General features: G+C 43.4%; 1 protein-coding gene and 1 non-coding gene across 3 annotated transcripts in view; one reads left to right on the top strand and one right to left on the bottom strand.

The window, feature by feature from the left end:
• PHF20 (PHD finger protein 20) overlaps positions 1 to 22,178 on the bottom strand; it is a 127,460-nt gene that overhangs the window by 3,171 nt on the left and 102,111 nt on the right. For both annotated transcript variants that reach the window (XM_070420224.1, XM_070420225.1), the window contains 4 exons: positions 14,206 to 14,305; positions 10,618 to 10,813; positions 5,301 to 5,697; positions 2,741 to 2,924 (listed from right to left, as the gene is read on the bottom strand). In XM_070420224.1, coding sequence (XP_070276325.1) covers positions 2,741 to 2,924; positions 5,301 to 5,697; positions 10,618 to 10,813; positions 14,206 to 14,305 — 877 coding nt within the window. The remainder of the gene's footprint in view (positions 1 to 2,740; positions 2,925 to 5,300; positions 5,698 to 10,617; positions 10,814 to 14,205; positions 14,306 to 22,178) is intronic.
• On the top strand, positions 13,240 to 13,350 carry LOC139014722 (U6 spliceosomal RNA). Its single transcript, XR_011472285.1, has one exon. It is a non-coding gene; the product is annotated as a U6 spliceosomal RNA (small nuclear RNA).

The raw sequence follows: 22,178 nt of genomic DNA, 5'->3' as shown, positions 1-22,178 counted from the left end.
ATGATGAGAGAGAATCATTGATCGGCTGCCTCCTGCACGCCCCTTACTAGAGATCGAGCCCCCAACCCGGGCATATGCCCTGACTGGGAATCGAACCATGACCTCCTGGTTCATAGGTCGATACTCAACCACTGAGCCATGCCAGCCGGGCAATAAATAAAATTTGTTAAAAAATAAATTATAGCCCTGGCCAATGTTGATTAGTGGTTAGAGCGCTGGCCCATGCACCAAAGGGTTAAGGGTTCAATTCCCAGTCAAGGGCACATAACTGGGCTGCAGGTTCAATCCCCAGCCTAGTCAGGGTTCGGTGGGAGGCAACCAATTGATGTCTCCCTCTCACATCAATGTTTCTCTCCCCCATCTCCACCCCCAGCCCCATCCCCATCCCTCCCTCTCTTTAAAAAAAAATCAATGGAAAAAATATCCTCCAGTGAGGATTAACAAAAAAAATAAAAATTGTATTTAATTTTAATTAAACAGCCACACATAGCAAGTGACTACATTAGTGCAGCTCTAGAGTTGATAAGGCTTTCTCAAGCAGCTTCGCACTCACACACAATAATCTCCCCTCCTCAAACCCAGCCCTCCACCTTCCTCCTCACCTTTCTAAATCTTTTGTTTCCTGCAAGTTACTTCTCAGGGAAACATTTCCCAATTCTACACCGTGAGTCTGGTTCCACTGTTATGAGTGCTACGCTAGCTCATGTTCTCCTTTGGAGCACCTACCGGTTTGTAATCACTTATAATGGGTGATTTAATTAATACCTGTCTCCACCACAAGATCAAGTTCCATGAAGGCAGAGGCCAAGTCTGCCTTGCTCACCATGATATATCCCTAACACTCAATTGTGTGTGGAACATAGCAGGCACTCATCAAAAGCAGTGAAAAAATGTAGGAATGGTCTGGCAAAATGCTCCACTGACTGCTCAAGCTCTGCAGAGCTCACCATCCTCCCTCTGTCAGATTTTCTTTTTGGTACCTGGGCGTTCCAAGGAGAGGAACATTCCCTCCTCCTGATTCCAACAAGTACAAGACTTGAAAATAAATAAATAAATAAGACTGCCTTCTCAGAACTGAACTTGAAAACAAGAGTAAAGAATCGAAGTCACGCCGAAACCGGTTTGGCTCAGTGGATAGAGCGTCGGCCTGCGGACTGAAAGGTCCCAGGTTCGATTCCGGTCAAGGGCATGTACCTGGGTTGCGGGCACATCCCCAGTAGGAGATGTGCAGGAGGCAGCTGATCGATGTTTCTCGCTCATCGATGTTTCTAACTCTCTATCTCTCTGCCTTCCTCTCTGTAAAAAATCAATAAAATATATTTAAAAAAAAAAAAAAAAAAAAAGAATCGAAGTCACATGAGAGTGGCTACCGACCTCTTGAGCAAGAAAAACTCCATAGTGACCAGTTTGAATACACTGGTAAATCTTAAAGAAGTAGGTAGGTTCTGACTTCTCCCCTAAGGGCAGATTTCTTTGGCAACAACAGAAAGTTGTTCACCTAGTTTCTCACCCAGTTTCTCTCCCATAGCCACTCCTACTGCCATTCTCTGAAAATCAACAATTTTCAGTCTGACATTCAATCCTCTTTCAGCAATCTAATAGCATTTTCACAAATAGTGGTATCAGTTACAACTCTAAGGAGCCCAAGCAAACTTTTTTAGGAGTAAAAGAGACATAAAAACTTCTTCCAGAAATGCCCTCACAATGGACCCTGGATTAGCCTACTAATCCCAGTTCCTCCGGTTTGCCTCAGGGACAAGACATAAGCATGAGGTCGTGTAGATCTCTCTTTCTCTCACTATCCTCCAATGTGGCAATCCATTTTTTCAATAGAACCAGTCCTCTTATCATCCACTCTGAGTCACCTCTTCAGCAGAAGACATCCCTCTCCTCAAGGCTCCGCTTCAGTCCCAGGAGTTCCAGAAAGCCTGGCTGTAACTGCTGCCCCTCAAACAGTTCTCCCCCGGCGTGGCGTCAGCCACACACGTCCTGGACACACCTTATGACCCTAGCTTGTGTAGCATGTGGCACTTCCCTGAGTTCCTTCATAGTATGTTTTATATCCCCAATTAAAGTAATAGCTTGACTGTACTCAGCATCCTCAAACAGAACATTTATTTCTTAATCAGGCTCTATTTTAAGGATGAAAACAAATAATTAGGAAATAAAGTGAATAATCAAGAAGGAATTTTGTCTTCAAAAACCAACCTGGCAACTTCCTGGGGATCAAAAGGGACTGAACTTGATCATGTTCATCATCACAAGTTCTGTCCTCCACGTCCATCTGTTACCACTAATATCTGGGAGAAATACCCAAGGACTACACAAATGATTCTGTAAAGTTCTATTCGATCTCTACTGATATGGAGGAGAAGGCTTCATTTCACATTTTATCAAGGGGAAAAATAAAAGTGCTATGTGTTTTTTAGACTAATCCTCAGATATCCTTAAAACTCAATTAAGAACTCGGTCAGTAAAGATTTGCTCAACTCACACACAGTCTGCAGGCAGAGCCTACTTGGACAAGTGAGGCAGAACCCCTAGCATCACACAGTCCTTACAAGGACTAAAAGTAAGGCTGGTCCATCTTGAGAAGAGAATGGAGGTGAGTGAAACTGAAAAAAAGAGGAGGCAAGAATACACTGTCCCTGGAGAGCCAGGTAGGGGAGTTCAGAAAGCAGCTCATCCTGGCAAGCTCACAGTGCCTGCCAATGGGCAGAGAAGTAGGGAGGAGACCTACCATCCAGCTCCTTCTCAATGGAGTCCATCCTATGCGTGACTTCGTCCTGAAGAGATTCCACATGGGTCAGCAGGTTAAACTGCCACTGGTGCTGGGAGCTCAGGAGCCCCTCTCCATCTCTGTCCAGCAGCTTTTGGGCAGGGGCTTCCTCTGGTAGGACCTTTTTGGAGACATATTCCCTCACCTGGGGATGCAATTGACATTTAAGTATTGAGCAGAGACAGCTCCAGCCAGCGTTTGACACCATCTGGAAAACCAGTTGCAGTTTAAATATTCCAAATGTCTATCTCTCTCCTCCCTCTCTTGGGCACTGGCCAAAAACGTGCCTGCTGTACCAACTGCAACCACCTCAGGGCAGCACACACCTCTGGCTCCAAGGACTCCACGGCTGCTTCTCAGTGGCTTGTCCAATGCCCTAGGCCTGACGTGGGCCTCAAAGAATGGCTTCCAGAGCCCTGAGATCAGAGTATAGCAGGGCAAGTATAAACAAGATATGTGGGAATCAAATAAGAGTTTTAAGTCCTAGCTCTATGTCTTGCTGAATACATGAACCTGGATAAGTTATTTCACCTCTCCGAGTTCCTGGTTCCCTTTTGGAAAAGATGGTAGTAGTAAAATCTACTTTAAATGTTCCTGAGGATGAAATAGATAAAACACAGTGCTGACCTAAAGTCAGGCTGCCATCAATGAAAGAGATTTTTTAACCCTGCCTGCCCTGTTTAAACCCAGTATTTTCTGATTTTTTATTATGTTCCAGACACCTCTATGAAATCTGCCTAGTCTTCAGGAGTGTAAACCTTTTCTGGAGTTTGTGATCTCAACCTTTTATTCATTTATTTGAAATGAAATAGATTTTAGCTAAGATTTATTTAGAGCTTACTATGTGCAAAGCCATGAAGCCAGGGGAGGTGAAGTGACCTGTTTAGAACCACAGATTAAGTGGATCCTAGTCCAGACTTGAAATTGGGTCTCCCTCAAAAAAAAAACTATATCCTTACCAGCCTTGCTCAGCACTGTTTTGACACTGGCAAGGGCACAGACTGAATGAGATACTAGGCTCACCTTTGTTTGACTTATAATTTAGGATGCTCAGCAATAAAAACAGCAACATATTTAACACTGGTGATACCGACCAGCAATTCTGTGAAAGTAAGGATGACGGTATAGAAGCTCTCAAATCACACACAGCCTCGCCCGGCTGGTGTGGCTCAGTGGTTGAGTGTTGACCCATGAACCAAGAGATCACGGTTCACCTCCAGGTCAGGGCATATGCCCAGTTTTCAGGCTCAACCCCCAGTAAGGGAGCAGCCAATCAATGATTCTCATCATTGATGTTTTTATCTCTCTCTCTAAAGTCAATAAAAACCTTTTTTTTTAAATCACACACAGCTTCACTGACAACTGAGAACAGGATAGAACAAGACCAGTGATCAGTTAAAGATGACAACTTTAGCAAGAAGATGACATGGGGTTTCAGAAAAGAATGATTTGAAAATCAAAAAAATAGAGTGGCTTGGGAAAACTGATGAAACTTGCAAATATTTTGACAAACAGACTGTTCTTATGTTAGGGCTATGTTCTTAAGCAAAGTTAAATATTCAAGTAAAGTTATCACAGAACTGTATTGGAAAAACTTATGCCTAACACAATGCTTGACTCATCTTGGCTCATGCCAAGATACAATTATAACATAAATAGCATGTTAAAAAACCAGCAACAACAAAACTCATTTTCCTAACTTAGTTCCATTTCTCAAGTCCTAATCAACCCTTTTCTCCTTGCTACTTCCTACCTCTCCACCCCAACTCCCACAGACTATGCCATTTTGTGGGCATTCCCCATAACCAATGATCTTTGATTTAAGTGAGCTCTCCTTACTTAGCACCCATTTTAAAAGGGGGAAAAAACAAATCATCTGTGATAAGCAATTTTAAATATGATTTTACAGTAAATATCTATATATCCTATATAATAAAGAGCTAGTATACTAATTAGACCAGACGGTGGAACAACCTTCTGGAATGGCCTTCCGGAACAACCAGTGGGCGGGGCTTCGGGACTGTGGGGCCACGAGGCAGCTGGGGCTGCGAGGGCTGAGCCCCTTGCATGAATTTCATGCATTGGGCCTCTAATTTATATATATAAAAGCCTGAGCAACTGAACAACTGGTCGACTGGTCACTATGATGCGCACTGACCACCAAGGAGCAGATGCTCAACACAGGAGCTGCCCCTGGAAGTCAGTGCTCTCCCACAGTGGGAGTGCCACTCAGCTGACCGACGGGTGTCAGACGCAAGGCTCACGGCTGGCAAGCGCCCTGACTGGCGCCCTACGGCAGGCACAGCAGGGCCAGGATAAGCAGGAGTGGCAGGCAGGAGCAGCAGGTGGCATTGGACTGCCAGTTTCGGCCTGATCCCCACAGGCCATGCCAAGAGCCCCCACCGGTGCACAAATTCATGCACGAGGCCTCTAGTAATCTTATAATAAACATCTTCCCTAGAAGGAGAATTTACAAGCACTTAAACACTGAATTAAGAACAAGTATAAGCAAGTCATATACCTTTGGAGAGCTGGGTTTGGGGTCACTGTCTCCCCTGTTCCTGTCTTGGTCTAGAGGCCAGCCCAGGCGCGGGGAGAGGGAATCATCACCATTCTCATGGAGGGTGTTGACTGCATCAAGGGCAGAGCCCCGCGTCTCCACCACCAGCTTCTGCTCCACAGCAGGGTAATAGGCGCGGGGCTTCTGGTAGCAGTGCTCACTGGTGATATATGACTCCTCCACAGACCGAGGCAGGGGCAGGGGTTTCTCCACTGCCCCATTCAAAGTTCTATAGCTTGGGGCTTCCTCCTTGCTCTTGGCTTCAGCAACTTGGATGTGTCTGGAATGAGCTCTCCCATCCCCTGAATGCTGTTTCCAAGGCTGACACCACAGCTGCAGATCAGGATGCTCCCTGCTTCTGTGGGGAAGGCAAACATGGAAAGAGGTTTAGAGTAAGTGGAACCACTGCAGGGGCTTCTCAGTTCCCAAACACTCTCCCAGCACAGAAAAGAGCTCCCACCTGGGCTGTCTGGTCACAAACCACCTTTTGCCACGCAAGAGGGAATGGAAATCCATGGTCTCTGAGGAAACCACCTCCAGGCAAGCTCCCACTGTGTACACTTGCAGTGAATGGGAGGACAGACAGATGCTACTCACATTTGGTTCACAGAGGTGTAGAAACGTGTGGGGACCTTCTGAATGTCACAATGATGAGGGGTACTACTGGCATTTAATTCATAGAATCCAAGGATGCTAAACATCCTGTAATGCTTGGGACAATCCCACACAGAGTTATCCCATGGTACAATTATCAATGGTACCTTCCCAGCCCCAGCTGAGAAACACTGATCACCAGGAAAGCACAAGCTTAACTCACCAGCAACTCCCACAGATGAGTACCACTGCCCCCCCACCCCACTCCCAACTCACACACTTTACTGAAGCCTTCCTGCAAAAATGGAATAGGTCATAAATATGAAGGCATTGAGTGATCTTACAAAACCTAAAATTCTGTTCCCAAGGGTTTGCAACTATCCTTTCTCAGCTCTCCCACTCCAGCAATCCCCAATACCAATACCACTCTTGTTCACTGGGGAAGGAGAGGGAACCAACATCAAGGCAGCATGGGTCCCTGGGCCACCTTCAACAAGGTATCACAGCCTATACCAGGAACCCCGGACCTGATACACTCCTAAAATTTTAATTGCGTTAGGAAATGGGAGTCATTGTTAACTTTCAGGTCCACCATAGTCTGAAATATGTTAACATGGAACACAGAAGCCACAGCATTGACCTCCTATGCATGAAAATCACAAAAGTCTTGTTTCTTCCCTCTTATAATTTTCACCCTCCCAGCTAAGATTTGAAGTCCCAACTACTACTCCACACAAGGATGACACTGGGCTTTCCTTATAAGCCCTGACAATCATGAAGAAGGTATGTACACCATGCATGCTGCTTTTTAAATGACAACAGATGCTCTGAAGTTATCCGTTTTATAGTTTGCCTTTGAAAATAAATTGGCCAGTCCCCTTAAGGAACAATATTTCTGAGAATGAAGATCCAGAACCTATGATAAGAGAGACCATCCATGTTACACAGACATACTGGGACCACTTCCCCCTCTCTCAAGATCTTTTCTCCACATATAATGACTAAAAAGGTCTCCCTATACCTTTTTTCTGAATTGCTAGAAGAAGTCGGATTTAATTCCAGAACAAAGCCACTGCTATAAAGATGAAAGATCTAAGTGGGATTCGGAAGGGACAAGGTTCCTGAATATAGAACAGGGACAGGAGCACAGGCATCTCAGTGAGAAGAAAAAGAACACCCTCTGACTGATTCTGCAAATAAAAAGAAACACAGCAAAATTCACAATCAGGAGCATCACCTGAGGGTTTTTAGGCTCTGACATGGACCACCTTCCACTCACCTCAGTCAATTTCTGGCATCTCATTAAGAAGAAATTAATTTGGTTTAAATGTGGTAAAGTTTTCCAATTTTATAAAATGTGAAAGAATAGCTAGTCTCTGACATCCCAGTCAGGGCTGTCACTTGATTCAGCTTGCTTCAACAGATACTATAACAATAATAGCTAATATTACCCAGCAACTATCCTCCCTTCTTTTATACCCACTACAACCTCATTCCTGAGTTTCAGCAGGGCTCAAGGCCACCTGGCTAGCTTCCCCTGCAGTTAGGTATATCCATGAAACTGTTTGCTCTCCCTTTTGCTACTTTCACCCTCCTGGGGTTTGCAGCAGAGTTGAGGTACAGATGAGACTACATCAACCATGCAGATGAGGATAATCCCAATGGAATGCCAGAGGAATAAGACGGAAGGAACCCAAGTCCCTAGATAGAACCCTGGAGAAAGGACCCCTACCTGGCCTGGACCCCCACCTACCCCTGAACCATTTATTATGTGAGAGAGAAAATTCCTTTTTGTTTTAGTCTCTATTTTGGGAGGTCTCTGTTACAACAGCTTAGCTTTCACCCATACCATTATATACTCTTGCTGAATGTGCCCTGCTCAACCACTCCCAGGCCTCTGTGCACCAGAATGCAAGAGAAAGAAGACCTTCATCCTGCCATCTCTGGGTTCTGACACTCTACTCTGCCTGGCGCCAAGAGGCCTCCAGGACTAGTCAAACAAAAGAAAACCTTGTCGAAGAGTGGCCTGTCATGTCTAACTCACTCGTGGCATTAGTTTGTCATTGTTGATAACTAAAATGGAAATCTATGGGCAGGCTCATGGGAGAACTTAAGGAGAGATTTTTACAGAAGAGAACCTGTCCCTGCCATAGATTATGCTAATGCCAAAAGAAAATTCATAGAGAGGCAGTTAGGAAGATTAGAACAAGTACTTGACAGGAGCCGAGACCTGAATGCTAATCCTGGCTCTACTCCCATAATTCACAAGAGAGTGGTTGCTCCACTCAAGGCCCAGTTGCCCTATTTGGTAAAAAGGGGGTAGGTTATAAAAGCCAACAGACCCAAATGTCTTTCTCAGAGTTTACATAAACTTGTGTCACCTGACATGTAGAATTCGACCACAAAAGTTACTCTATGTAACTCCAAACTCTGGCCATTAAAAGCCAGAAGTCCAGCTCCAAAAGGCCTAAAACTTTTCTGTATAAGCAAACCATCAAGAGGCATATTTAATGAGCAACCTCTATGCTAGAGAACAGGCTTGCCAACAATATCTCTTCCAATAGCTTTCGATTTTACTTCGTTTACCAATCAAGGATGTTTAGGATGAATGGATAAACAAAATGTGTTATTATACGATGATATATTATTCAGCCTTAAAAAGAAAGGAAATTCAATACAGGCTACAAAATAGATGAACCTCGAAGACATTATGGTAAGTGAAATGAACCAGTTATAAAAAGACAATTACTGTAGGATCCCATTTGAATGAGGTACCTAGAGTAGTCAAATTCATAGAGACAGAAAGTCGAGTGGTGGCTGTCAGGGGCTAGGGAGAGGGAAAATGGAGAGGAATTACATAATGGGTATGGAGTTTCTGTTTTACAAGATGAAAAGAATTCTGGAGATTGGTTGCACTTATCACTGCTGAAGTATACACTAAAAAACGATTGAGATGATAATTTTTATATTATGTATATCAAGCATGTCAAACTCAAAGGCTAATGCGGGCCAAATAAACAAGACTTAAGTTTATGTGGGCCACAAAAAAACAAAAGCTTCAATTTTCATAGAAATGTAGGTTTATTTTGATAGAGACATGCTGAATACAAAGGGCTGAAATAAATGAGTAATCTATATATATGAAGAGCCAGGGGCCGTCACATCCAAAACAACCGAACGGACGACCGAACAGGCTGAGTGGGGCAACCAGGCCGGCAGGGGGGTTAGTGAGGGACGACCAAACAACTGAACAGCAGGCTGTGTGGGGAGACCAGGCTGGGGGGGGGGGGGGGGGGGGGGGGGGGGGTGTGTTCAGTGAGGGAAGACCAAACGACCGAACAGCAGGCTGTGTTGGGCGACCAAGCCAGCAGGGAGGGCAGTGAAGGGCGACCAGACCAGCAGAGGGGGGCAGAGGGGCAACCAGTCTGGCAGGGGGACACAGTTGGTGGCAACCAGGCCGGGGGGGGGGGGGGGGGGGGGGGGGGAGTAAGGGCTGACCAGGCCGGCAGAGAGGGGCAGTTGGGGGCGACCAGGCTGGCACGGGGGGCAGTAAGGAGTGACCATGCTGGCAGGGGGGGCAGTTAGGGGTGATTAGGCTGGTATGGGAGGGCTGTGGGGGGCGACCAGGTTGTGGGGGGGGGGGGGCAACTGGGGGCGATCAGGTCGGCAGGCAGAGGCGGTTAGTGTCGATCAGGCAGGCCAGTTAGGGGCGATCAGGCAGGCAGGTGAGCAGTTAGGAGCCAGCGGTCCTGGATTATGAGAAGGATGTCCGACTGCCAGTTTAGGCCCGATTCCCAGGATCGGGCCTAAACCAGCAGTTGGACATCTCCTGAGGAGTCCTGGATTGGAGAGGGTGCAGACTGGTCTGAGGGGACCTGCACCCAACCCCCCATGCACGAATTTCATGCACTGGGTTTCTAGTCATTAACATTAAATAATAGAACATTTTAATAAAAAATTAGTATTTTTTCTTGAACATTAACTTACCAGACACTGAATAATTGCACAAATCAATAAGTGTAATGCAAATAAATCTATTTTTCTTGTTCTCCAAAAGCGAAATATTTCCTGTTGCGCACACCAAACAAGTCAGTACAAGACTAATGACGTGGCAATGGGCTGCTAAAATATTCGCTGTTAGTATTAGTGGAGAGAAATGGTGTGCCTGCACATATGGTGTGTAAGGGAAATGAATGCAACACGATTATAGTGATCGGTCATTAGCCAACATTGTAGTTCACTATTAATAATTATGTATAACAGGATATTGTAAAAATTAAGTTACGAAGTTTTTTTTAAAACGTTTTTTACATACTGTTATATTGACTGGGCCACAAAAATATTCCTTGTGGGCCGCATGCAACCCATGCTAGATGTATATGTTACCACAATTTAAAAAACAAAAACCAAAAACTCAGACTGTACACAAAAACAATCTCAACTATTAATACATACACTGTATCATGATTATGTTGGTGGTTGCAAGAGTGCATACATTTGTCAAAACTCAATGAACGCTTAAAATATATAAATATACCTCGATACAATTCATTTTTTAAAAAAATGTTTTAAAAACTGAAAATTTTCAGCAAGGTCATCTATCTTTGATTTTGTAGCTTTCCAGATTCTCAAATTTATCCCTCTCCCAGACATGCGTCCCCAAAGCTGCACGTGCCACACTTACTGCAAGATGCTCATCTTTAGCTGCAGGCCATGCAGAACTTCGATCACTCTCTGCACATCCCCAAGAAGCTGGTGGGTGGCCACAATCTTCTTGGCATTCTGGTGGGAATAGTTATCTTCTAAAAATGCCAGGCCATGCATATGTCCCCTAGTCAACCACTCCTTGTCATACCAGTACTTTAAGCCAGGCCTCTGACCTAAAATAGTGACAGTAAGAGAATTAATACTTGGCCTGAAGGAAATCCAGATTATTTCATCATTGTACAATTATTACACAAACTTTTGAAAGGATGGATTGGTGTGTTTATTTTGTTCATTTATATTTGTTCATTGGTGTGTTATTTTGTTCAACCCAATATACATTTACTTGGCACCTACTAAATGCTAGGCTCCCTATTAGGTGTTGGGAATAAGGTAGTAAGAAAAGTAAGTTTCCTGATCTCCTGGAAGTGGCCAGAGGTACAGCGAGAACATGGATATCTCTTTAAATTTAAATCACATCATCCCCTCTCCTACTTAAACCTGCAAAGACTTCCTACTGCACACAGTAGAAACCCAAAGCCCTAACTCTGGCCTATTGAGACTTGCAGGACAGGCTCCTTTCTGCCCTCCTGGCCCCATGTTTACAGTTTTGTTTATGGAACACGTCAAATTCTTTCTGATCTTAGGGTCTTTGCTTTAGTATCCACTCTGTCTAGAGCACTATTCCCCTTTGCAGGACTGGCTCCTTACCACCTCTCTTCAGAGAGGCCTTTTGTCACCTCCCAAAGTAAGACAGACTCTTAAATGTCTCCTAGCCATTCCCTATCTGATCGCTTTTGCTAACTCACAGCATTCATCCCTATCTAACAAGTTCTAGTATATCTGACTTATTTTGAAATCTGTTTTTGGCCCCAACTCCACTAAAAGCAAAAAAACAGGAACCATATTGTTCATTGTTCTATACTCAGTGCCTGGAAAAAAGCATCTTGAATAGATTTATCAAATGGAAAGAAGCCCCAAGTGACCCTCCAACTTCAACTACCACATAATTAAATACTGGTCAGGCCACCTCCCTTCTCTGGGCCTCCATTTCCCATCTGTTACAACAATAGATGAACTGAATGGCTTCAGTAGTCTTATTCATTACAAGGACCCCTAGGAAAGACTGAAAACAGGACCCCATGTGACTTGACAGTGTTTCCTGCTCCAAAAGCCCAGGGAACAACTTTCAGTCAGACTGTTGTTCACCTCCCAATATAAAAAAACCCTGAAATAACCTGGGCAATCCTATCAAGGTCTCTGGGCTCTTTCTGACTTTATCAAGACACATGGTAGGGATACACCTTGATTCTGTTAAAAACACTTTAAGAAACATTTAAATCTGTTAGGTTAAACTTCTGGCCTAAAACACTGCAAATTTCAATCGAGTCTATAAATGTGACAGACATTGAATGCTCAATTCAATGAGATATCTATTCACAGTCTTGGCAATTAGAGTTATTAAAGTTCAGAAAGTGTGTACGAATTGAGAAAGATGGTGTGTATGATTTCTAAAAAGAGAAAAATGGAGGGAAAGAATGAGAAACAATAAAGTAGACAAGAGAGATTTTTCAACAGAAAAGTGGAGGGAGAGAAAGACAGACAATGAAGGAGACAAAAGAGATTTTTCCTTAAGGAGCCCTCGGGATTATATGTAGAATCTCAGAGGCAGCTGTTGCAGGAGCTGCCTGAACAGGATTCAGAGCAACATAACCTGTTATACAAGACAAAGGTCAGAGCCACTGGTTCTTATCTTCTGTCATGTCCTCTCTGGGTCTGTATTTGCTCATCTGTCAAATGCTGGGAGTTGACAGGTGTTCACTGAGATCCTGCCTATCAATAATATTCTATGACTCATAGACTAATCTTCTGACCAATTTCTCCTTTGAGATAAAGGAAAAAATAGAGGCAGATTTCTTTCTGTCTATGGCCTAATCTAGCACAAGGAGACATAGTGTCAAAACAGGTTATCAGGCCCTGAGGGGACCAACTTGCTGGAAAATGAACTATGATGGCCAGCCCTGCACTACACAACTAGCAAAATCAAGACATTTGGCATTACAAGCCAGTTCTAAATCTCACTTGCTTTATGAGATCAGAAAAGTCATTCATATTCTTACATCAATTTCTTTCTCATAAGCAAAAATGGGAGTAGGAGTTCCTTAGGCCCTTCACAGGACTAAAAGGAATAACAGAAGCAGAGGTTCTCATATATTGTTTAATTGTAAGGGGATCATAGGACTGGAGCTGAGGGGAGAACTTACAAGTAGAGAACAGGGAGAAGATGTCAACATCCTATTGACAGCAAGACAAGAGCAACAGATTTATAATCCACCCCTGAAACTTCTGGAAAGGGGCACCCAAGAGCCACAGGCAATCCCTGTGACCATGGAACAATGAAACTAACAGATCCTGTTAAGAAATTAATTTTATTCTGCTGAGTGGCAGATAGGCTCTTTGAAACCAGACCTTTTCCCTTCCCCTTAAGGGCACATTTCCCTTCTTGGTGGCAATGAAGCAATGGAGGCCAGATACCACTAGAGGGAGCAGAGGCAGGTTTCTAACTCATCAACAACCCTTAAAAGTCAATGACAACCCTACAACCTCTTGAATTCTCAAGAGGAGAATTCTAAAACTGAAATGACACAGAGCAGAATAGCATGGCCTTTATGCAAGGATGACACGCAAATCTGTAGAGCATTCCATAGTTTTTAAGTTTCAGTCATGCAAGATGAGTAAGTTCTAGAGATCTGCTGTACCACTGTGCTTCGATTATAAATAATACAGTACCCTTAAAATGTTATGAGGGTAGATCTCATGTTACATTATTTTTACAATAAAAAATAAGGCCCTAGCCAGTTTGGCTCAGTGGATAGAGCATCGGCCTGAGGACTGAAGGGCCTTGGGTTCGATTCCCGTCAAAGGCATGTACCTCAGTTGCAGGCTCAATCCCCGGCTCTGGTAAGGGCATGTGTGGGAGGCAACCAATCGATGTATCTTTCTCACATCGATGTTTCTCTCTGTGTATCTCTCCCTGTCCCTTCCACTTTCTCTCTCTCTGAAAATCAATGGAAAGATATCCTCAGGTGAGGATTAACAAACAAAGAAACAAAAAGTAAATTCTAGCTCAAGGCCAGCTCTTCTATTTGATGAAGCTCTTCACATATGGTCTCTTACTGCTAAGCTCAGGAAAACTGGCCACCAGGTGAGTGAGCAACAAAGGCGAGAGAAGTCAGAGTCTAGCCCAGCCGTGGGCAAACTACAGCCCGCGGGCCAGATCCGGCCCGTTTGAAATGTCTAAAACTAAAAAAAAAAAAAAGACCGTACCCTTTTATGTAATGATGTTTACTTTGAATTTATATTAGTTCACACAAACACTCCATCCATGCTTTTGTTCCGGCCCTCCGGTCCAGTTGTGGCCCTCGAGTCAAAAAGTTTGCCCACCCCTGGTCTAGCCGATGCTGAAGAAATGAGTCTCAAGACCACAGACACTTAGGCTGCTTCACAACCAGCTATGCCAAGGAAAAGGCTACATACTGTTAATATCCCTGACTCCAAAAATCTCTACCTGGAGGGTCTTGGCAAACATAACAGGTGTATTTCTCAGGCACATTTTCTTCCAGTAATCCCATGCAGACCCCATGCTGCCAGCACTGGCACTCTTCACACTGTCAGAATTAAAGAAGCAATAAAAATTAAACTCAGAAGGTGTCCTCCCCATCTATATATATATATAAAAGCCAAGTAACCAGAATGACGGGTCGCTATGACATGCACTGAGGCGACCAACCAGCCCAATCGCCCCCCCTTCCCCCACACAACCACCCACAGCCCCTCCCCCCAGCCGGGCGGGATTACCCCAATTGGCCCCCATCAGGACAGGCCAGCCAGCCCCAATCCGTGCACAAACTCGTGCACCGGGCCTCTCGTCCAAAAATAAGACCCACCTGTGGGGGGAGGGGGGGGAGAGAGAAGTAGAAGGAGAGAACACCCACAACTAACTTACACAGGTGCTGGGCTACAACCATTCATCTAGAACTGGGCTAGGCAATACAGCAGCCACTAGCCACCTGTGGCTCTTTACATTTACATTAACAAATTAAGTTAAAAATTCAGTTCCCTAGTCCCACTACCCACATCTTAAGTGCTTAATAGCCATATGAGGCTAGTGCAGTGATGGCGAACCTTTTGAGCTCGGCGTGTCAGCATTTTGAAAAACCCTAACTTAACTCTGGTGCCGTGTCACATAGAAATTTTTTGATATTTGCAACCATAGTAAAACAAAGACTTACATTTTTGATATTTATTTTATATATTTAAATGCCATTTAACAAAGAAAAATCAACCCAAAAAATGAGTTCGCATGTCACCTCTGACACGCGTGTCATAGGTTCGCCATCACTGGGCTAGTGGCTACTATGCTGGACAGCACATATGAAGAACATTTAGATCTATTAAACAGTGCTGGTCTCAAAAAAATGGCATTCATTCTCATTTCTAGAAGATTGAACTCTTCTGATCTTTTTGACACAGGAAAAATTGTTCACATACACAGAGGAAGGTTAATTTGTAATGAAAAAACCTGAGTTTGATTCAGGCTCAGACATTTATTAGCTGTGTGGCCTCGAAAAGGTCACTTCTCCACCCTAAGCTTCAGTTTCCCCATCTGCAAAATGCGATACTCTTCCTACCAACCATGTGGGGCTGTTTAGGAGGAATCAGTGGGTCATGTGTAAAAGATCCTACCTCACAACTTTAATGTATTGAGAGCCTATTACTACTACTAAGGGGCAATCTAAGTCACTCTGATACCTCCTGGAGTAACCATGTGCTAGCATTTTGCATTTATTTTCTCTAAGCCTTATCAAAGGTCACACAGCTGAAGAGAGCCAAAGGTGGGTCAGAATACAAGCCAGGCAAATTGCAAAGCTAGTTCTTTTAACCCCACTGCCTTCCCTGGATTAAGGGGGGAGGTGGGGAAAAGAAGGTGAAGGAGGGGCAGGAGGTACAGAGGGAAAAAAGTACAGACAATGAGGGCAGCATTATCTGGGGATAGTAAGCCTAAGGACTAAGAGCCCAGAGGAAATGGATAGGAAAAGCAGATGTCAAAAAAGATACTAAGATACTTCAAGCAATTCCAAAGCAGAGCCCAAAGCCTTTAAGTACCCAACTAAATGAATAGTTCTGGAAGGTGGACAGTGAGTTTCTTGACATGGCCTTGAGGCTGAGCCACCAGCCTAGCTGGCCACGGCGACTAAAAGTCTAAAGTTCAGACAGCCCTAGCAGGATTGGCTCAGTGCATAGAGCGTCAGCCTGTGGACTGAAGAGTCCCAGGTTCAATTCCTGTCAAGGGTACATGCCTAAGTTGTGGGCTCACTCCCCAGTAGGGGGTGTGCAGGAAGCAGCCGATCAATGATTCTCTTTCATCATTGATGTTTCTCTCTCCCCCTCTCCCTTCCTATCTGAAATCAATAAAAAATATTAAATAAATAAAGTTCAGATAATCTTCAGCCACTTGGAGTCAGATAGTCCTCGGCATGAAGAGGATTTTCGTGGGCATATATAAACCCTCCAGGAAGCTGATCATTTCAGAATCAACAGAGGCAGAGCTGGAAGAGAGACTTCAGATAAGATATGATCAAAATTTTTCCATTTCCAATGAGGAAACTAAAGCTCAGAGAGAAATAAAGACTAAATAACAGCAAAGGTAGGCAGTAGCAGAAAAGAGACTAGTTATAAGAATAAAAGTCTCTCAATGAGTCTTGAGTACTAGGATTCACCACAATTGAATCAAATACAGCCAAGTTGAAAATTTCAAAATAACTTCTTCGTGTGAGTCTGCCTAATACATTATTCATTTTTTTTTAAATATATTTTATTGATTTTTTACAGAGAGGAAGGGAGAGAGATAGAGAGTCAGAAACATCGATGAGAGAGAAACATCGATCAGCTGCCTCCCGCACATCCCCCACTGGGGATGTGCCCGCAACCCAGGCACATGCTCCTGACCGGAATCGAACCTGGGACCCTTCAGTCCGAAGGCCGACGCTCCATCCACCGAGCCAAACCGGTTTTGGCCATTATTCATTTTTTAGAAGTTTAAATTTAGAAATGAACAAGAATAACAGAAAAGATAAAATATCTAAGAATAAATCTAAGACCATTTAAGAATAAAAATACCTAAGACTATCTAAAAACAAAACATGCAAGATCTCTATCAAGAAAGATTTTTTTTAATATACTTTTATTGATTTCAGAGAGGAAGGGAGAGGGGAGAGAGAGAGAGAAACATCAATGATGAGAGAATCACTGATCAGCTGCTGCTGCACACCCCCTACTGGAGATTGAGCCCGTAACCCAGGCATGTGCCCTTGACCGGAATCGAACGTGGGACCCTTCAGTCCGCAGGCCGATGCTATATCCACTGAGCCAAACCAGCCAGGGCTGAAGAAAGATTTTTAAACACTACTTGAGGGACACAGAAACTAAGTCAAGGGTAAGGTGCACCTTATTCCTGGATAGCAAGAGTCAGGTATAGTGTTGGGACAACCTTACACCAGGATAAATTCCAGGCAGATCAAATATTTAAATGGTTTTTTAAAAATAAATGAAACCTCAAAAATACCAGAAGAAACCATGAGAATTCTTTTATTAACATTTCTTATAAGTTTTTATGAACTTCCAATGAGAAAGCAACTATTATTCAAATCCCAGAAATTATTAAAGGAAAGTTTAATATACCTGACTGCATAAAAACATAAAATCTGTAAGATAAGTCAAAAAACAGATGACAAACATTTGTAGCTGTTTTTTTGTAACAGCCAATACAAAAACACATCTACAAAAAGCCTATACAAATGAGTAGCAAAATGATCCACTATTCAACAGAAAAATTGATAAATAACATGAACAGTCAAAGAGAAAAAACTGATTCTTAAATAAAAAGATGTTCAATTCAACCATTAAAAGAATAAACTAATGTAAAGTAACTTGAATTAATATAAATTAATGTGAAATAAAACCAGACTAATAATATGCATACACAGTATTTCTAGGTATGGGGATTACATGTAAATATCAATCAATCTATAATAATAGAGGGAAAACCAAGATGGCAGCATAGGTAAACACCGGAAATTGGGGCCTGGCACAACCACTTCAAAAATACAACTGAAAGACAAAACGGACATCATCCAGAACCACAGGAAGGCTGGCTGAGTGGAAATTCTACAACTAGAAGGAAAGAGAAAAGCACGCTGAGACTCAGAGGAGGTGCAGAAGTGAAGTGCAGAGGTACGGAGGCGCACGTGGAAAGGGCTGGCAACTGAGGACACGGTTGTCTTTTTCAATCAGGAGGGAGTCTCAAGCTCCCGACTGCTCTGAACTCCAGTTCTGGGCGAGTCTCTGGGGACCCAGACTCATACGGGGAGAAACTGGACTGTCTGGCAGCGGGCGGAACTTGAGGGTGGCTTTCTCTCAGAGGTGCTTGCAGCGATTACCCTGGAATACTGAGACGCAGGGCCTCTTAGGGTAGGACTGAGGATCTGCCATAGCTGTTTGCTCCGCCCTGCTGATTCCCTGAGACCTCGCCCCACCCAAGTTGTGCACAGAGGCTTTTGCATATGAAAGGCCTGGCCCTTTGCAATCTGAAAATTACCTAACAAACTGCAGCTGGGTCAGAGAGACCCAGAACATCCAAAAGAAGGCCCAAGGCCCCACAGCAGCTTGCATTGCTTCATAGCTGGGCCTCATCTGGGCACCTCCAAACCCCAAACAAAGAAGAGGAATCTGCAGATCTCTCCATAGCTCCTGCTGGGTAGCCTCAGGCAGAGGCTAAATTAGCACCTCCTTAGAGATCCAAGAGCCTGTGTACCCAGTGGTCAGAGTGGGACCATCCAGATTACAACTCCTCAGATCCATAAGGGACACACTCAGGGGGCAGACTCAGTGAGCACCAAAGCCCCACTGAAGCAAGTCTTGCCCCAGAAGGGTGTCTCTAGCACAGAAGTTCTCCCACTGATTCTCACAGCCAATTGGCCTGGAGGTCAATTCCTCCCAGTGATACCTACAACAATCAAGGCTTAACTACAACAAGACTGTGCACAAAGCTCACAAAGGGGTGCACCAAGAGTGTCCACCTCAGGTAATTGGGGAGGCTGAGCCACTGGGCCCTATAGGACACCTAGCACACAAAGCCACTCTATCAACACAGGGAAGCATAAAAAATGCCGAGACAAAGAAACAGGTCACAAATGACAGAAATGGAGGAAAGCAAACTACTGGATATAGAGTTCAAAACCACACTTTTAAGGTTTTTCAAGAATTTTCTAGAAACTGCCAATAAATTTAGTGAGACCCTCATGAAATCTAGTGAGACCCTCAAGGTTATGAAAAAGGACCAACTAGAAATTAAGCATACACTGACTGAAATGAAGAATATTATACAGAGATCCAACAGCAGACTAGAGGATCGCAAGATTCAAGTCAAAGATTTGAAATACGAAGAAGCAAAAAACACCCAACCAGAAAAACAAAAAGAAAAAAGAATCCAAAAATATGAAGATAGTGTAAGGAGCCTCTGGGACAACTTCAAGCATACCAACATCCGAATTATGGGGGTGCCAGAAGAAGAGAGAGAGCAAGATATTGAAAATCTATTTGAAGAAATAATGACAGAAAACTTCCCCTACCTGGTGAAAGAAATAGACTTACAAGTCCAGGAAGCACAGAGAACCCCAAACAAAAGGAATCCAAAGAGGACCACACCAAGACACATCATAATTAAAATGCCAAGAGCAAAAGACAAAGAGAGAATCTTAAAAGCAGCAAGAGAAAAACAGTCAGTTACCTACAAGGGAGTACCCATATGACTCTCAGCTGATTTCTCAACAGAAACTATGCAGGCCAGAAGGGAATGGCAAGAAATATTCAAAGTGATGAATACCAAGAACCTACAACCAAGATTACTTTATCCAGCAAAGCTATCATTTAGAATTGAAGGTCAGATAAAGAGCTTCACAGATAAGAAAAAGCTAAAGGAGTTCATCACCACCAAACCAGTATTATATGAAATGCTGAAAGATATCCTTTAAGAAGAGGAAGAAGAAAAAGGTAAAGATACAAATTATGAACAACAAATACACATCTATCAACAAGTGAATCTAAAAATCAAGTGAATAAATAATCTGATGAACAGTATGAACTGGTGATTATAACAGAATCAGGGACATAGAAAGGGAATGGACTGACCATTCTTGGGGGAGAAAGGGGTGTCGGGGGTATGGGAAGAGCCTGGACAAAAATCGTACACCTATGGATGAGGACAGTGGGGGGGTGGGGTGGTAAGGGCTGAGGGTGGGGTGGGAACCGGCTGAAGGGGAGCTATGGGGGGAAAAAAGAGGAACAACTGTAAAATTATGAACAATAAAGATTTAATTAAAAAAAAATAATAAAAGTATAATATGCTTATTAGACCAGACATCCTTCCGGACAAAGCCGGGTCTGTGAGGGAAGGCCTACTCTTGCATGAATTTTGTGCATTGGGCCTCTAGTTTTTTATAACTTTATGTACTGCCTGAAGTTTTTTTAGTAAACATTTATTACCATCATCATAAAAATTTTATTCTTGTGAAAAACTGTTTTTAAAGAACATACTGTTCATTTATATATGCTTGTGTATATGTGTATTCCAAAATATTAACAGTGGTTATCCCTGGGTAAAAATAGTCTGGCTAATTCTCGTTAAAGTCTGATAGTACCTTGTATACTAACAAAGGTGCTGGTGAGAATTCTTTGGTACTGCCTCCAGAGAGGGTTTATGTAATATTGCTATGACAAATAGCAATATCTGCCAAACTTACAAATGCATATAACCTTTAGCCCAGGAATTCCACTTCAAAACTCGGCCCACAGATATACTTACAGAAAATTATTCATTAGTTCACTGATATAATTATTTTTATTTACTTATTTTTTGTTTTTTTTGTCATTCTTTTTCCCCACTACTGTTATTAGAAACAATCTAAATGTCCATCATCAATAGGAGAAGGGTTAAATAAATTATCATCCACCCATTATGCAGCTATACAAAAGAATGTGGAAGCTTTTCATATTTGAAAATGAAGTGGACTTCAACGTATACATTGTTATATGAAAAAAAATATCTTGAAAATACTACATATAAAATAATATTTGTATTTTAAAAAAGACAGTTGCACATCAATGTGAATGCATTCAATGCCAATGCACTTAAAAATGGTTAAAATCGTAAATTTTATGTTATGTGTATTTCACCACACAAATAAAAGAATGGAGAAAACATATTTGTTATTACATGTTTGGCCACAGAATGTTGGTGGAATGATATACAAAATGAAAACTAGTGGCCCAGTGCACGAAATTCGTACACTTTTCATTAAAAGGGAATTAATTAGAGGAAATATTTTAATATTGCTATTTGCCCTTTCTCTATAATAGAAGTGTGGGAGATGAAAGAAAATTAGTAAAATGTATATGAAAATCTTCCTCCTGTCAGAGTCTGGGGCAGGCCGCAGGACCCAGAGTCAAGTCCCCGCCCACCCGCGTGCACCTCGAAATCGCGCAAGACTCAGACCCGACAGGTCCCACCCCCATTGGGCAAGATCCAGACCCGGCCGGCCCCATCCCCGTCAACCCTGCCAGGCAGGGGGCACAGCCTCAGGTCCCCCATCAAGCCTCAGCGGGTGGGGGGCGCAGCCTCAGGGCCCCCACCAAGCCCTGCCGGGTGGGGGACACAGGCTCAGGTCACCCGGCCCAGTGTCGGGTGGGGGGCACGGCCTCAGGTCCCCCGGGCTGGCACCAGGGTCGGGGGCACAGCCTCAGGTCCCCCGGTCCAGTGCCAGGGTAGGGGACGCAGCCTGAGGTTCCCCGTCAAGCCCTACTGGGCGGGGGGGCGCAGCCTCCGGTCCCTGCTGATCGCTCGTTATGGCCCATTACGGGAACCCCGCCTCACTGTGGGCACAGCCATCTTTGTTATGGAAACCCTGCCTCCGCTGTGGGCACAGCCATCTTGTGACAGTGTGACAGAGTGAGAGTCAATTTGCATAATACCTCTTTATTATATAGGATTATTACATAGGATGATAAGGGCTGCCTCTAGGGAAGGGTTGTTGACAGAGATGGAGGTAAGATTTTTCTCTGTATACCTATGGATATACCTTTTAGCCTTTGAACTATGTGAATGCATTAGCTAGCAACAAATAAATAATATAAATTTTAAAACAAACCAAATTTTTAAAATGGACTTCTTATTAAAACTGCTACACAATTTTTACTGGGGTTTGGCATCTAATATATATTTGTTGCTCTAGGACAGTGGTTCTCAACCTGTGGGTCGCGAACAATGAAAATACATCCTGCATATCAGATATTTACATTACGATTCATAACAGTAGCAAAATTACAGTTATGAAGTAGCAATGAAAATAATTTTATGTTTGGGGTTCACCACAACATGAGGAACTGCATTAAAGGGTCACGGCATTAGAAAGGTTGAGAACCACT

The sequence above is a fragment of the Myotis yumanensis genome, unplaced genomic scaffold (genome assembly GCF_028538775.1).
Source record: "Myotis yumanensis isolate MYYU_CA2020_CCGP unplaced genomic scaffold, mMyoYum1.0.hap1 SCAF_7, whole genome shotgun sequence".
Classification (NCBI taxonomy): domain Eukaryota; kingdom Metazoa; phylum Chordata; class Mammalia; order Chiroptera; family Vespertilionidae; genus Myotis; species Myotis yumanensis.
Note: the sequence above shows the minus strand (reverse complement) of the source record. Positions and strands in the feature narration are given on the sequence as shown.